Below are 15,821 nucleotides of genomic sequence, written 5' to 3'. Positions count from 1 at the left end.
TGTTAATCACACTTTTAACTGCATGTAACAAAGAATCGTATCCTGCTCTACCCAAGTGCCGTAAAATTGCCTCTTCAAGGAGGGTCCTCTGCATCTGGAATTTCCTTAAACCGAAGGGCTGAGGGTGGTTCCATTTCTGCCTGCCTAGCTCGAGTGCACTGCCCAGCACTTTGCCAGTGTTCGCCAAATAACTGTTTCAACTTACTTAACAAGAGTTGTAATGCTTTTTAAATGTTTGCTTACTTTTTATTTTATTTATGTGAGTGCTTTTGTCTGTATGTATATGTCTGCACCACATGACTACATGTGTGTAGTACCTGTGGAGGCCAGAAGAGTACATTGGGTCCTATGGACTATAGTTACAGGCAGTTGTGAGCTGCCATGTGGGTGCTGGGAACCCACCGTGGGTCCCTGGCAAGAGCAGCCAGTGCTCTTAACCAATGAGGCAACTCTCCAGCCCTCCTAATTCTAATACTTCAATGAGAAATGTTCTCCATAAAAGTTAAAGTAACTAATTTTGCTTTTGAATTTTGATTTGCTTCTGATATAACAAGAAAACCCACTAGCATTAGCAATGACATGAATAAATGATAATTCTCATTTGGGGTTAAGAGTTTAACAATTGTATATTGTTGCCCGAAATGCGTGGGCAGATTCATTAGTAAAATAAACAAATTGACTCCACTTACAAACTTTAAGATGAGGGAAATGTAATGCTCCCACTGAGTGTGATATGAGTGTTCCTATAGTTAGACGACAACACGCACACACACACACACACACGCACGCACACACACACACGCACGCACACACACGCACACACACACGCATACACACGCACACACACACGCACGCACGCACACACGCACACACACACACACGCACACGCACACACACGCACACGCACACACACACCACATATCAAACAAAACTGACATCACACTTTAACAAAGTAAGTAGCCTTTCTCATGCATAAAGTCTTTTGAACTCATTGACTATAACAAAACTAATGTTAAAGTGAAAACTTCTGCACATGTTTCTTTTATATCTTTGGAATTTAGGATTCAGGAAGATATACCAGAGAAAAAAAGTTCTCCTGAAGTGTTTGTGGGAATTGGCATCTTACAATACAAATTAGACTGGTGTTACTCAAAAAAAAGGGAGAAATCTTCTTTGAAAAATAATTTAATGAACAAATCATAAATAAGATTGTTGGAAACTTACTGTACAATGTAGTTAAGCAATAACCAATATTAGATGTTTACAAGGACCCAGATGAAAGGCCAACACAAAATGGCAAAATATTTACCAGGAAGTCCTAAGGAGTTTAAAGAGCTCCAGGGTCAGACCCCAGCAGGAATCCGTCACCACAACTGTGTAGGAATGTCTCACCGCTACTTGGCAAAGATTTTGTGTTTTTTTTTTTTTTTTTTTTTTTTCTGAGTTCCTCTCACTTCCAGCAAGGAGCTGAGAGTGTTTTTTCAGGGATCCATACCCACCTATCATTTTGGCTTCCTCTTCTGTGAGCGTCTTACTTAAATATGTTTTCTTTACTCTCAGGGTGTTTCCCGATGGGAGCACAGCTCCTGTGACCGGCATAGGCGGCTCACCGTCCTTCTGTTGTAAACTATCGGCGATCACCAAGAATGCGCGCAAACCGATGTTCATTCTCTGTAAGAGACGCAAGCAAAGACCCCGTCAACTAGAGCAATCCAATAGGATTAGTCATGGGGAAACAGCCAGGAAGATGCTCACCAAATTCCTAGTGCGTCTGTGTGTGGAGGGAGAGCAGCAAAGAGATAGGTCCTCATCCTGGAAGCGGCTGCACTAAGTTAAACTGAGTCCCACAGCTGACTCAATGCTTCACAGAATGGGACACCATAGGTTTTAATCCAAAGACAGTGTGAAGGTACTGAGTTCCAAATATGAACCACAAACTATAATCTCTGATTATTTTACTTATTTTGAGGTGAACCAGTCACTACGTGGCCCTGGATGGCCTGGAATTCATTATGTAGGCCAGGCGGGCCTCAGCTCTCAGAGATCCACCTGCCTCTGCCTCCCACAGCCAGCCACTATCTGTTATTGATCTCTGATTACAAAGGCCAGCAAGTTTGAGAATAAATTTTAGAAACGGAAAGTCATCAAACCTACGGAAACACATGGGGACGTGAACTTGTAAAGTTCAGCTGAACTAACGAGCTTGTTCAAGGCAGTTCGCAGCATCTGCTCTCTGCATCACTGTCAATCAAACAGGATCAAGGCCTTGCTGCTCGAGCTCCCGCCCCAGTACATCTCATCATCATCTTTATCTGAAATTCCCCTGGGGATCCCCTTCATTGACCATCTCCTCACAGGCCTACTGGCCGCTTCTGCCTCTTCTCGGATGAAGAAGCTATTGATTTTGCTCACTTTAGAAGCGCGATGCTTATTTTCAAATTATTGATTACAAGAGTTCTTTGTATAATCTGGAAAGGAGAACCTTGTGGGGAATGTGAAAATATTTTCTCCCTTGCTATGACTCCTACCAGATGCCTTATCAACATGCAAACTTGAAAGCATATACTCAATTTATTGGCTTTCTGTGATTTTTGATTTTTGTGTTCTAGAAAGTTTTGCTCATTAGAGGGTCACAAAAGTTTGCACTTTTTTTTTCCTGGAAGATTTTCAGTGTTGGGTTTATATTTAGGTTGCGCAATCCATTTCGAGCTTTTTTTTTTTTTTCTGCTTACAGTGAAAACTGTGGACTGGAATTCGTCGTTTTGCAAGGCGCACATCCAATTGCCCAGCACCACTTAGTGGAAAGACTTTTACTCAGTGATTGTATTCCCATAATTGGAAATCAGCCAACCATTCATGTGTGGCTCTATCTCTAATCTCCCATCCTCATCGGTCCTTTTTTAAAAATCCACCCCCAGTTTTATACTGATTTTATACTAGGCCTTAAAATCAGGCGATGCTAGTCTTCCGTTTCTGAATTATGTTATTTTAGTAGTTTGATGTCCCATATCAAATTTAATTTTAAGAGAAGCTATAGGGAATATAAGCCAGATTATTATTAAGATGATAACTTAAAACATTTAAGTCAGTTAAGGGTAAGAGAACTCAACAATGGCCAGTCTTTCGTTTTGCTATAGACAGTACTTATCTCTACCTATTTGGATCTTTGCCTTTGTTGAATATTTTTTAGTTTTTGAAATAAAAAAAAATAAGTAGTTTACACATTTTGTCCATTTTATTTCTGGCTACTTTCTTTTCATCAATATTGTAAATTATTTAATTTGTTTATTCATTACTAGGATATATAAACATGTTACTTATTTATCTTGTATCCTGAAATCTTCCTAAAGTCATGCATCAACTCCAAATCATTGGATATTTTCTTTCTTTTTTAAAACAAGTGACATCTTTATTTGTGCTAACATTGTTCTCTTGTTACAGGGTCTCATGTTGCCCAGGCTGGCCTTGAACTCCCTATGTAACTGACTCCTGATCTTCATGCTTCCATCTCTCAGCTGCTGTGGGATCACAGGTGTGTCCAGCCATGCACGGCTTCTTTGCACTGTGTTTGCTCATCAATGAAAAAACTTCTTGTATTTTCATCCCCAGCCTATCAGTACTTTATTTCTTCTTTTCTTGCCTCCAGCATTGAGTAAATCTCCAGTTCCATGTTTTTTTAGATCAGGGCAAAAATGAGAGAAAATGACCGCTCAAAAGTGCATCTCACAGATACATCATGAGCATTTCTCCTGATGATGGACATGTATACAGTACATAGACAGGCCCAAACCAAGTATGGCCATTACCTAGAAACTACCTAATTGTTAAGTTATGTTTGACACACTTGGTTGTAAGATATCCCTGTAGGTCTCTGAGCCTTGCTACACAAGCTGATTTCAAAAACATGGAGCCAGGGATGATGGTGTTTGCCTGTAGTCCCTATACTTCAGAGGCTGGGGCAGGATGATCAAGCGCTTACAGTCTAGCACAGCAATACAGCAAGTTCAAGGCCAGTGTGAGACCCTGCATGATAAAACAACACACCAGTAAGCAGCTCCCGAAGAGCCAATCTGGCTGCTCTCTGAGAAACTATCCCCAGCAGCAGCGTTTTCACCGGCTCTGCAGCTTCTCTTTCACTGACCACCGAGTGCCTGCTTCTCAAGGGGACCGTGTGTACGGAACGGAGGAAGCTTGCGCGTGTGAAATCCTGTGGGAATGGGTGTGTTGACCTGAGTGGGCCATGTCAAAGACCTCAGAGCCTCAGACCCACAGAGGAATGCTAAAACCTTTCCCCTGGGGTGAGGAGCATAGAAAAATGGTAAAGACTGCCTCAGCTGGCTGAGTGTGAGTACTGACAGAGTGGGCAGAACACATCTACTAGAGTTTTCTCCCTGTGAGATGTTTACGGCCTGAAGACTGCTCCCTTACAGAGCAAGAGCAGCTAAACCTCGCCTCTTGATCCAAGGTTCTCCTTGTTTATCTAGAAGCAATAACCCTGTTTCCTTTGTCCAGCTGTATGCTACTGTTGCCTTGCTGTTCAACTCTATATAATAAACACTCTGAACTTCCAGAGTGCTGCAGCCAAGGGCCTGGACCACAGAAATCCCAGCTTTCTGTCCTGTTTTCCTCTGTGTTTATCTTTGCTTCATTCCCTTGCTGCTCCAGTCATGTCCTTCCCTGGAGACATGCAGGATGTGCCGGTCACATGTAACCTTTTGGGCTTATAGCTGTCAGTTAGTAATAGGCAGGTTCTTCTATGCTCCTACAAGAGGAAGAGACATAGAAAAGAGCGGGCAAGATGATCCAGTGGGCAAAGGCACTGTGGTGTTGTGAAAGAAAATAGCTCTCAAAGGGAGTGGCAATATTAGGAGGTGTGGCCTTGTTGAAGTAGGTGTGACCTTGTTGGAGGAAGTGTGTCACTGTGTGGCCAGGCTTTGAGGTCTCTTTTGCTCAAGCTTCCCTCAGTGTGACACACAGTCCACTTCCTGTTACGTTCTGATCAAGATCTACCCAGCACCATGTGTGCCTGAATGCCGCCAGGCGTCCCACCATGATGATAATGGACGAAACCTCTGACACTATAAGCCACCATCTCAATTAAATGTTTTCCTTTATAGAGTTGCCATGGTCATGGTGTCTCTTCACAGCAATAGAAACCCTAACTAAGACGCGTTTACTGCCAAACCTGGCAATTTAAATTTTAGCTTTGTGATCCTTAAGGTTCCTGCCCTACTTGAGCTCCTGATTCCTTCCATGATAAAGTACAATATGGATGCATAAGCCAAAGAAACCCTTTCCTCCCCAGCTTGCTTTTGGTCATGGTGTTTCATTGCAGCAATAGAAACCCTGACTAGTACAAGTAAGCCAGTAATTCTGAGAATTGTTAAAATAGTAAATTTGTAACTACTGAACTAGGAAGAAGATGTCAGGCATGTTGCCCACGTGAGAATTCTGTTATTGCCCAGCTCTGGACCTCCATGGGGCCCCTGGTTTTGACTTTCTCCTGACCTGCTGACTGTGACGGCAGCCATTCCAGAGGCCCGTGAGGTCATCAGCCACAACAAGAAACTCCCATATTTTAGTTTCTTATTCTGTTAGCAGAAATGTGGCAACCAGGAGGGTTCAGGGTACGGTGGGAAGGGGAAGGGGATGTAGGGGCAGCTCAGGAGCTGTGCGGAGCCTCTAATCCCCTTCCCGTAATGACCGGAAGAAGGAGCAGGCTGTCACAGTGAGGGCAGAGAGAAGCAGTCGGTAATCTCTACGGTATGGGATTTCTTTCCCTGGCCTCGCTTTCTTTCTCCTCCATGCCCTTTCAGTTTGCAATGAGTTAGTTCCAGTATCAAGCTTCTGTGCAGGGACCTAGAAAAGTACTTGCCCATTTTAACAGAGGACAAGCTGAGGGTCAGAAGTAGAGGTCACATGGCTAGATAAAGAAGCTGAGCCCACGACAAGTGGCAAAACTAGCTTCTGGCTTTTGGTCCAGTGTGCTTTTCATAATCTCATAGAGAAAGGGCTGCACAGAGGCCGCTTGGCTGGCGTGTTTCTAGGGGCTGCTGGTGTGGAAAAGATTAAGACCGAATTGCTGTTCATTTGCTGAGCCTAGAGCCCCACAGGGATGCAACACCCAGCAGGGACTCATCTCCGCAAGGTGCCGGGACCTCGAGCTGGCATGCTGTCATGGAAGCACGTTTGTCCACTTGGTTATTTAATTCGACTGTGTTGGAGGAATCTCACCACTCCCTGTGTTTATTCATCTGCCTCATCACGTCCCCACACTAGCCAATCTTTGTCACCGCACTCTGTGGGGCAAGAATGATTCCCTTGACAAGAGCAGAAGACTACAGCGCCCGGGCATTGGGTCATCTTGAAGCAGTTGACCTCAAAATTTACTCCTGAAAAAAAACTGCCATCCAAAACAGGACACAGAGAAAACAGTTTCTGTGTCTCAAGACCCTTGAGAGGCACCGCTCCTTCCCCACCCAAGCCCCCCAGACTTCCAGAGCAAAGGTATAGGCTCTGTGAATAAGGTTTGCACAGACGAATCGTTCATACCTCTGGGTTGAGGCTAAAAGCCTTGGCTGGCTTTCCCACGCAAAGAAAGTCGAAAATGATTTCCTTCATTGCGAAGTCCAGACGCTCCTGGAGGGGGGGAGAGTGGGGTGGGAGGAAACAAACAAAACAAAAATGCGGAATGCCGAGTTTAGCACAATATGCAAGTTTCCCCATATGCAGCTGGGGTGTTTCCTAATTTTTATGGGTCACGGGGAGCCCCCGAAGGAAGATCGGGTGTATCGGAACTGCCTGAGGAGGTGCAATTCCTTGAGTAGTGCATAGAATCAGCTCTGTGAGCACAGGGAGGCTGGAGCCACAGAACCAAATACCAAAAACATACAACCACTGGGCATCTGGACCCAAATCAGCCTAGATTCTTCCCCCTTGTCCTATACATGTTGATAACTTTTTGAAACTCAGCTGAGAAATATATTTTTAATGATATTACTACCAAATGACCATTTTCCTCTGTTCTTTAACTTCGAAAACATCCTCTGGCTCATACATAAAAATTAATCTGGGGGTGGGGGAAGAAGATTTAAAACATAAGACATACCATTTAAGGTGGGGCCTGGCCATACAAGCCAGTAACTATTATGATAGGATATGTTCATTTTCTATACAGTATTCCAGAACAGCCAAAACACATATACCTCGTGACCACATTTAGAAAAGGCCTACGAGATTTTTCGTGTGCAGAGTAAGCAATGCACTTTCTCTAAGGATCCATATTAAAGAAGTCTCTCAGGGCCCCAAGAGAGAGAGCTGCTAGGTATCAAACAGCCTGTGCACCGAATCTTACATCTTTATATGAATAGCAGCAGCCCTTCAGCAACAGTTGCAGACCGATAGTCTCCTTTGAGCATATAATATTCTGTGGCGTACCGGGCAAGAGTCTCTACCCTAGCTTTTGAGATAAAGAAACCAAGACGGAAGATGTTCTTTGGTTTGAGGTAAACCGTTTGCTAGTGACAAAGGCCAGGCTAGGACAGGAAACTCGCAGAGGTCAAAGGGGGGGGGGGTCAAAGATTGTATCCACTAAATATTTTTAAGAGAAAAAGGCAGCCAGGTACGTGTGCTTAATTCTAGCACGTGGGAGGCAGACACAGGAGGATTGTGAGTTGGAGGTAACCCTGGTCTACAGAGCTAGTTAGAGGCCAGTCAAGGTTAAAAAATGAGACACTGTTTCAAAAATAAATAAAACAGTGGACTTGGGGCGCCCTTCCACAGTGGAGGGTACACCTGGCACGAGAGGGGTCTCGGGTTCAGTTCACCAACCCCTCCCCCCAAGTAAAAATTTTAGTAAATAATAAATTATAGCCACACTAGCTTTAATATCACTGAAATCTCTTTTCAAAGTAAATTAATTCATGTGCAAAGTGCCCAGAATAGTTTTGAGCGAAGGATAAAACTGGTAAATGCTAATTTCCCCATGGAATTATTTTCTCCTCAAAGAGGAAAATTAGAGAAATGACATTGATTCTTCAATTTCACTAGACTGCCTTTTTAAAAAAAAACTAAATTTCTGTCTGATCCCAAACCTTTTGATTCCTCTTGACTTACAGAGTACAGAGCAGAGATCTGGGGAAAGTGGGACCAAAAGTCCTTGCCACTAAAGTCTTCTCTTTTCTGTCAGTGCCGGTACCAACCCAGGATCTCATCGGTGCTACAGGCGGCTTTCCTGATGCGCTCTGACCTAGGTGAATTGCTTAAACTCCATCTCTCATCTCTCTTAGCTGCTGAAGGCACTTGATGTGCTCATCTGATTGAAGCAAGGCAGTAAGCTGTGTGGGCACACGAGCCCTTCCGGAGAAGTCCGGACACGTTAGGATTACTATGGCCTGTTTCGTTTCTCACTTCCCCTGAAGGAGACGGGCAGCGATGTGTGCGTTACCTGGGCGATGAACTGGATAATCTTCACGAAGATGTTCAGAGGCATATCCCTGGGCACCACGCCGCGGGACCCTTTGGGGAAAAGCGTGGTGGTGATGGTTATGAGTCGGCTGGAAGATAAGGGCAGGAAAAAGAGAAAACAAGCGAGATTGGCTGAGATCTAGCTGTCAGGGAGATGTTTGCATTTCATCCTATCTTAGTATCAGAAGGGGGAAAAAAAAAGAACCAAACCCTTCCTATTAGCATAATTACTCTATGAAGACATTCTTTTTTTTTTTTCTTCAGGAAAAAAAAAATCCAGGGCAGTTGGAAAACGACAGACAACTGCTTCCTTCCTCAGCACACCAAATGCCGCCCAGCCGCAGACCCTATCAGTCCTGGTGGAGGACAATGCTTTGGCAGAGGCTGTGAAGGCAGCGGTGAAGCTCCGAGGCCTGAGGCCTTGCAGGAACCATCAGCTCTGAGCATGTTTTCACTGGCATAGGGTAGGCAACAAGGAAGGCGAGCAGCCCGCGCCATGGCTGAGCAGTGCGGTTCCAAGGCCGACCCCAGGACCAGGCTCGCGGGAGCGCACCTGTCCTTACCTCTGAGTCGCTGTGTTGCTTTCACATTTGATTCGGATCATGTAAACCCAGAGTAACCTGTAGAGAGACTCCAGGGCCACTCGAGCCATCTTGGGGTCTTTGTTCTGTAACAGAATCCAAAATGTAGGATTACTTGTGGGGTGGTGGTACAGGCAGGAGAGTGTTCCTTAAGCAGCTTGGGAAAGGCGGGTGTGGTTGGGGGGACAGGCAACCCGGGGCCATCTGCCTTCCAGTGTCATTGGATAAGTCATCCACGAGGGCTATGAACGTGACGGCAAGACAGGAATGTCATGGGAAGTGCTCATTCTGTCTTTGCCAAAATGGAAACTCAAGAGACGGCCAAGCAACCAACAGAATCGCATAGCATTTACAGAAGAATCGGATGTGGTTCCCATGACTGACGATGTCCTTGTAAATACTGTTATAGTTTTAGCTTTTCTACCCCCTATACCATATGATTATTCTCTAATGCCTACTGAGAGTAATACGTACCACACACCATGGTATAAACTAGACACAGAGAAAACAGCTCCTGTGTCTTAAGGCGGGGGTGGGAGAGATTTTTGTGTTTGTGCCTGCTTAGTTTATTGTATTATTAATATTATTAACAAAAACAACACATCATATTATATCATAATAAAATAAATATTATATAAAATGGATTATTATATATTAGTTTATTAGTATGTATTTATATCTGCTCCTAGTTTATTAATTTACTTATTGTTCTATTTGTCTACTGAAATGTGAATAATGTTTAATTAGTAAAGTCTTATAATACATTTTAATATCTGGTATATCTACCTTCCACTGTCTACTGCTTTTTAAGTAAATCTACCATCAGACCCAGCGCTGCTACTCCTGTGTATTTGCCCAGAGAACTCTAGGTCCTGTTTGACTGAGGCCCTAGGACTAGACCTGGTCCCATCACAGAAACACCTCCACATCAGTGTTCCATGCAGCATCCAGCAACAGTGAAATGGATAAGGAAAATGTGATACATAATCACAGTAGAATTCCCTTCCAGCCACAAAGAGGGATGAAGTTATGTGTTTGCAGGTAAATGGGTGCAGCTGGAGATAATCAAACTGAGTGGATTAAGCCGGTCTCAGAAGGACAAATGTTTTACGATCTCACTCACTTGTGATCTGAAATTTAACATAGTCATGCAAAGTCAATATGTGTATATTAAATGAAAGTAGAGGGAAATTGTCTGGGGACAGCTAGAATTGACAGGAGGTGCAGGGGAAGGGAAGGGAGAGTAGGAGACATGGGGTGTGCATAGGAATACAACTCAAAATACAACATATACCTGTGAAACAATGTAAAGAACAAAAGAAATTGCACAATACCGGCTGAGGGTGTGGCTTAGTGATAAAATGGCTGCCTAGTGTGCTTGAATTCAGTACCCAGCACGAGACTAAGAAAAACAATAAAATAACAGATATATTAATACTTAAAAGCCAAAAGACTTAAGAATTTTTCATATTCTTAGTTGCTTACCCTTCTACATAAATGCTATATGTACTAGTCTAGCTCAGGGAAGGGCAGGGAATCCAACTTTTGAGATGTGCCTTCTTACATACAAAGCTTAAAAGAGATTTTTGCCTGTTAATGATCTGACTTGTACAATGCTTTGATTCATTAAATGAATTGAAACTAATAATGCTACATTAAAAAATATCTAGGCCTCACTGGTATATTCTCATATTGTTATTGTGTAAGACAAGGGAATTTAAAATGATCCCTACTACACAATTTGGAGGACAAGAAATTAGTACACAGCCATCCTCATAAATGAAAGAAGACAAGATAAAGGTGGTGTGTGTGTGTGTGTGTGTGTGTGTGTGTGTAAAAATGGCTGGGACCACAGGTGCCCATTTTCACATCTGGATTTCCTGACATTTATTTATTTTAAAGACCCTTATCTTTAGTGTGCATGTATGTGCGCATGTGTGCAGGTGCCCGTAGAGGCTGGAGGAGGGCAACAGATCCCCTTGAGCTTGAGTTACAAGTAGTTAGGAGCCACCTGATGTGGGCTCTGGAAGCAGCAAGGGCTCTTAACCACTGAGCTGTTGCCCCAGGCCCCTCCTTGCCTTTGTCTTAGCTATTCAGTGGCTTTTCCATGTTTCCTGGAGTATAAGGCACCTACAGAATACAACACAAAGCTCTTCACAGACGGAATCTGTTTAGTGCCCATGTGTGACACGGGGCTTTTGCCGCATCAGGTCTCTCCTAGCTTTTCATGCTGATAGTGGGCGTGGGGCTAACCCTGATGTTGGAGCTGGAGTTTGGAATGCGGTTCAGTCTCTGTAGCATCAGTCCCATGGACTCCTCTCAGTGTTAGCAATTTCTTGTTTTAGACCCTTCTATTGATGCACAATTAATAAAAGCCCAGAGAGAGAAATTGAAGTTCAGCCTGGAGATCCGAAAAGCAAAGCAGTCAGACATTGACTCTTAGCTCAGCCTCAGTCTGAAATGGCGATCTTGCCTCCAGGAATCTCAGAATGAGACTGTGTCTGAGAGCTGTTTTTTTTTCTCTAGGGCTTGGATTAAAGGTGTGTACCACCGTGATTAAAGGCATGCACCACCTGGTTCCTAAGGCAACTACTGTGACTATTGGGATTAAAGGTGTGTGTTACCATTACCTGGTCTGTAAGGCTGACCAGTGCGGCTGTTTTACTCTCAGATCTTCAGGCAAGCTTTATTTATTAAAATACATTTGAAATGCCACTGAATCCTATGGGTGAAATGCCTGTGTAGGGGAGCACGGACCGAGTCTGCACCCACTGAATCCTATGGGTGAAATGCCTGTGTAGGGGAGCACAGACCGAGTCTGCACCCACTGAATCCTATGGGTGAAATGCCTGTGTAGGGGAGCACGGACTGAGTCTGCACCCAGGTCCTTCTGGGGCCGTTAATAACCCTTTATTCAGCTTCCCCTTAAGGTTTTGACAGGAACTCTAAAGAATATTATAATTTTGAAATCATTCATTTTCAAAGCAAGCTGCCCTACTGTTTCAAACACAACTTGGCTCTTTCGGCCACAGCAATAAATTACTATACAAAATATTTTAATTTTAACCCCAGATACATTAAATATATTCAGAAAGCATTCTTCATCATTAAAAAAATCTGTTATAGTTCCTTTCTATTTCTCTGATAAAACATGGACTGAAAACAACTTGGGGAAGGAACATGATTTTTGGCCTCTAACTTATAGTCTATGATGAGACCAAGGCAGGGACGGGGAGGCAGAGACCGATGCAGAGGCCATGGAGAAACACTGCTTTGCAGTGGATATTTGTGTGCTGTGTGAAGATGGATTGCTGTGATTGGTGAATTAAAAAGCTGACTGGCCAATAGCTAGGCAGGAGGTATAGGTGGGACTTCCAGGGAGAGAAAGGAAGAGGAGGGGAGGGTGCACAGGAGACACCAGGAGACAGGGAGAGGAAACAGGATGGACAGTGCAGAACAAAGGTAACGGAGCCGTGTAAAGGAACGTAAATGAAATATATATGAGTTAAGTTATAAGAACTACTTAGGGCTGGGTGGCAGTGGCATGGGCCTTTAATCCCAGAACTCCGGAAGAAGAGGCAGGTGGGTCCATATGCATTTGAGGCCAGCCTGATCTACAGAGTGAGTTCCAAGACAGCCAAGGCCACACAGAGAAACCCTGTCTTGAAAACAAACAAATAACTTAAGAATAAGCCTAAACTAAACCTGAACTTTCATAATTAATAATAAGTCTCCATGTCATTTTTTGTAAGCTGGTGGCCCAAAGAAATATCTGTTTACACTGCTTACTAGCTTGGTCCTCAGGACTTGCTCAGTCTGCTTTCTTATAGAATCTAGGACCACCAGCCCAGGGATGACACTGCCAACATCAGTCACTAATCAAGACAATGCCCTACACATTTGTCTGTTGGCCAATCTGATAGCGCCAGTTCCGTTGAGGTTCCCTTTTCCCAGGTAACTCTGATTTGAATCATGTTGACAAAAAACTAGTGCCGTTTTGAACAAAATGGCCACTTTCTATCTGTAAAAGACACATTTAAAATACTAGCATTAGTAACTGCAAAAGTGGACCAACTAAGGAAAGTGGCAACAGCAGCTTTTGGGCGGTGCGACCGAATGCTAAGTGCTCAGACAAATGTCTGAGAGAGCCCACAGTGTAACTGCTGATGACCCTGAAAGGCATTTCGGTTCGTGCAGAACTTGAAAACCTCATTTTCTGCCCACTGCTATTAGATTTCACTGCCAACTTGAAGGAAACGAACGATTGCAATCTTGGATTTCACAATTAGCTCCTAGAGCCAGGACATCGTCAGTGCTGAAATCAGGTCCATGCAGATTATTATATAATTATAGTAAATGACAAAATAACATAATTAATCTTAAGTACTTCCCCAAATTAAAATGTCTTGGGGGAAGAAAACAACACAAAACAAGGCAGCATGTATAAGCACATGCAAGAATTTTTAGGTTTTTTTTTTTTTTTATGATGGTAGCAAACATTGCACCAGAGAAGGAAGTGGAGCCATGGCTTTGGACACAGGTGAGAGCGATTCTGAAGAATTCATTTGATTTGCATTTTGTTTTTTAAATAATTCATAAAGACTCTTTATTTTAGTTTATGCACATTGTATCTTGCCTGCTTGTACATAGGTGTTCTCCTTGTGTTTCTGGTATCCATTGAGGCCCAGAACAAGGTGTCAGATCCCTTGGAACTGGAGTTACAGGTGGTTGTTGAGGCCACCTTGTGGGTGCTGGGAACTGAACCTGGGTCCTCTGCAAGAGCAGCCAGTGCTCTTCACTGCTGAGCCATCTCTCCAGCCCCTCGTTTTCTTCTTTTTGAAAAATGGTCTTGCTATACATAGTTCAGGCTAGCCTTAACTTTGTGATCCTCCTGCCTTAGCTTCTCCAGTGCTTGGATTACTGGCACGCATCACTGCACCAGGAGTGCCTGTTCTTACTTTACAGAGGGTTCTCCTCTACTTGTCCTGTGTCAATGGGTCACTAAAATTGAAAGCATGTTTCTATTTGATGCAAAGCCAATGTTAACGCCATCATAGGCTCCTTAGTCCCAGGGACTGGGGCTTTACTCATTTTGCCTAGCACCTGTGCGGGCCACCCGGAGAGCAGTAAGTGCTTAGGACAGAATCACAGACAAGACTGGCAGAAGGCAATGCTCTCTGCTAGACCAATCTTTCCACAGAATGGAGCTTTTGTTTCCAAAATATCTACCTAGACCTAAGGGTCAGATGTCCCAGGATATCTGAAGTAATTTCACCTGTTGGGGTCAGCTAAGTACCTCTGTCATTTCATTTTCCTCTCACTTGGATACACATGACAACAGTTATATATCTAGACAGATCTCTAGGGTTGTTTTAATTCTGTCTCCAAAGGGATATTTCTAGAGCAGATATACCTTCCCCAGATCTGCAGATTTGTTTCTAGGCAGATGAATGCATTCCATTAAGCAGGCGCTTATTGTAATGTGGTGTGGTGGCTCGCACCTGTAATCCCAGCACGTGGGAGGCTGAGGGAGGGGGACTGTGAATTTGAGGTCAGCCTGAGCAACAATGTTAAGTCCTTGTTTCAAACACACCAAAATAAACAGCAGTTCATGGAGCCGTCTTTCTTATATAAAAGATTTCTGTTGTTGCGTTAGTAAATACTAACCTTAAGGTTGGACAAGCAGTTGTTGAGGAAAACATGCCACCTGTTCAGGAATAGCTGCTTCTGACTGACACAGAGAAGACAGGTCACCAGGGGGTACAAGGCCTGAGAAGAAAGGAACAGGGGTCACGGGATGACTGACAGCTCAACAAACCAGGAAATATACACTTCCTGCACACAAAACTTCGTCACCTCCTCTGTGGCCATGTGGCCTCAAATAAACGAAATGCCGTACAACCACGGAGCTCATAGGTGCTTTCTGAGAATGGCCGGATAGAATCATCTAGAACTCTGACTAGTAATAAACATACGGCAATATGTTTGTGTAATTATTATTATACAATAATACAGAAAGCCAATTCACAAACTTGGTTTTTACTTACGAACTTCTAAAACAAATCTCAGATTATACTCTCAACCACCACAGAAATAAACAACCAGCATTGCTTGTTCTTTTTGTCAACTTGACACAAACTAGACTCAACTGGGAAGAGGACCCTCGAAGGAGGAACTGCCTCGACCAGATGGGCCTGTGGCCACATTTATGGGACATAGTCTTAATTGCTAATTAATACAGGAGGCCACAGCCCACTGTGGGTGGAGCCATCCCTAGGCCGGTGGGTCCTGGGTGAGCAAGTCACGGGGAGCAAGCCAGGAAGCAGCATTCCTCCATGGCCTCTGCCTCAGTCACTACCTCCAGTTCTGCCCTGGCTTCCCACCATGATGATGGATTATAACTTCTAAGGCAAATACACGCTTCTTTCCCCTAAGCTACGCTTTGTCCGCGTTTTATCCCAGCAACAGAGCACCAAACCAGGATGGCCATGAAGGCCCACTCAGTCTGAAGATGCCATTGGCTTTTGCACTCATAAATATCTAGTAGTTTGTCTTAGCAGCAGACACACATATTTACTTTCTCCTGCAATCTTCCTGTAATTCAGGGAGCTTCCTGAAAGAGCTGTTATGGTCCTGGTAAACACCACCAAGACAAATGTAACCGCAGCAGGAATCTGCTCATGATGGAATAAACAGAGGTGCTACTGTGCTTTTCCTGCCTAACTGGGCCCCTTTCCCACAGCAACAGGAGAAGACAGCAAAGCTAACGGGCAG

At 43.9% G+C, this 15,821-nt stretch overlaps 1 protein-coding gene across 6 annotated transcripts in view; it reads right to left on the bottom strand.

Moving 5' to 3' along the window:
- The window catches only part of Fry (FRY microtubule binding protein), a 388,874-nt gene that overhangs the window by 122,446 nt on the left and 250,607 nt on the right, over nt 1-15,821 (bottom strand). For all 6 annotated transcript variants that reach the window (XM_041677848.1, XM_041677844.1, XM_041677843.1 and 3 more), the window contains 5 exons: nt 14,715-14,816; nt 9,030-9,133; nt 8,447-8,555; nt 6,553-6,639; nt 1,500-1,671 (listed from right to left, as the gene is read on the bottom strand). In XM_041677848.1, the coding sequence (XP_041533782.1) occupies nt 1,500-1,671; nt 6,553-6,639; nt 8,447-8,555; nt 9,030-9,133; nt 14,715-14,816 (574 nt within the window). The remainder of the gene's footprint in view (nt 1-1,499; nt 1,672-6,552; nt 6,640-8,446; nt 8,556-9,029; nt 9,134-14,714; nt 14,817-15,821) is intronic.

Source organism: Microtus oregoni, unplaced genomic scaffold, assembly GCF_018167655.1.
Source record: "Microtus oregoni isolate MIOR12 unplaced genomic scaffold, Mior012 000029F_ref0000214, whole genome shotgun sequence".
NCBI lineage: Eukaryota > Metazoa > Chordata > Mammalia > Rodentia > Cricetidae > Microtus > Microtus oregoni.
Note: the sequence above shows the minus strand (reverse complement) of the source record. Positions and strands in the feature narration are given on the sequence as shown.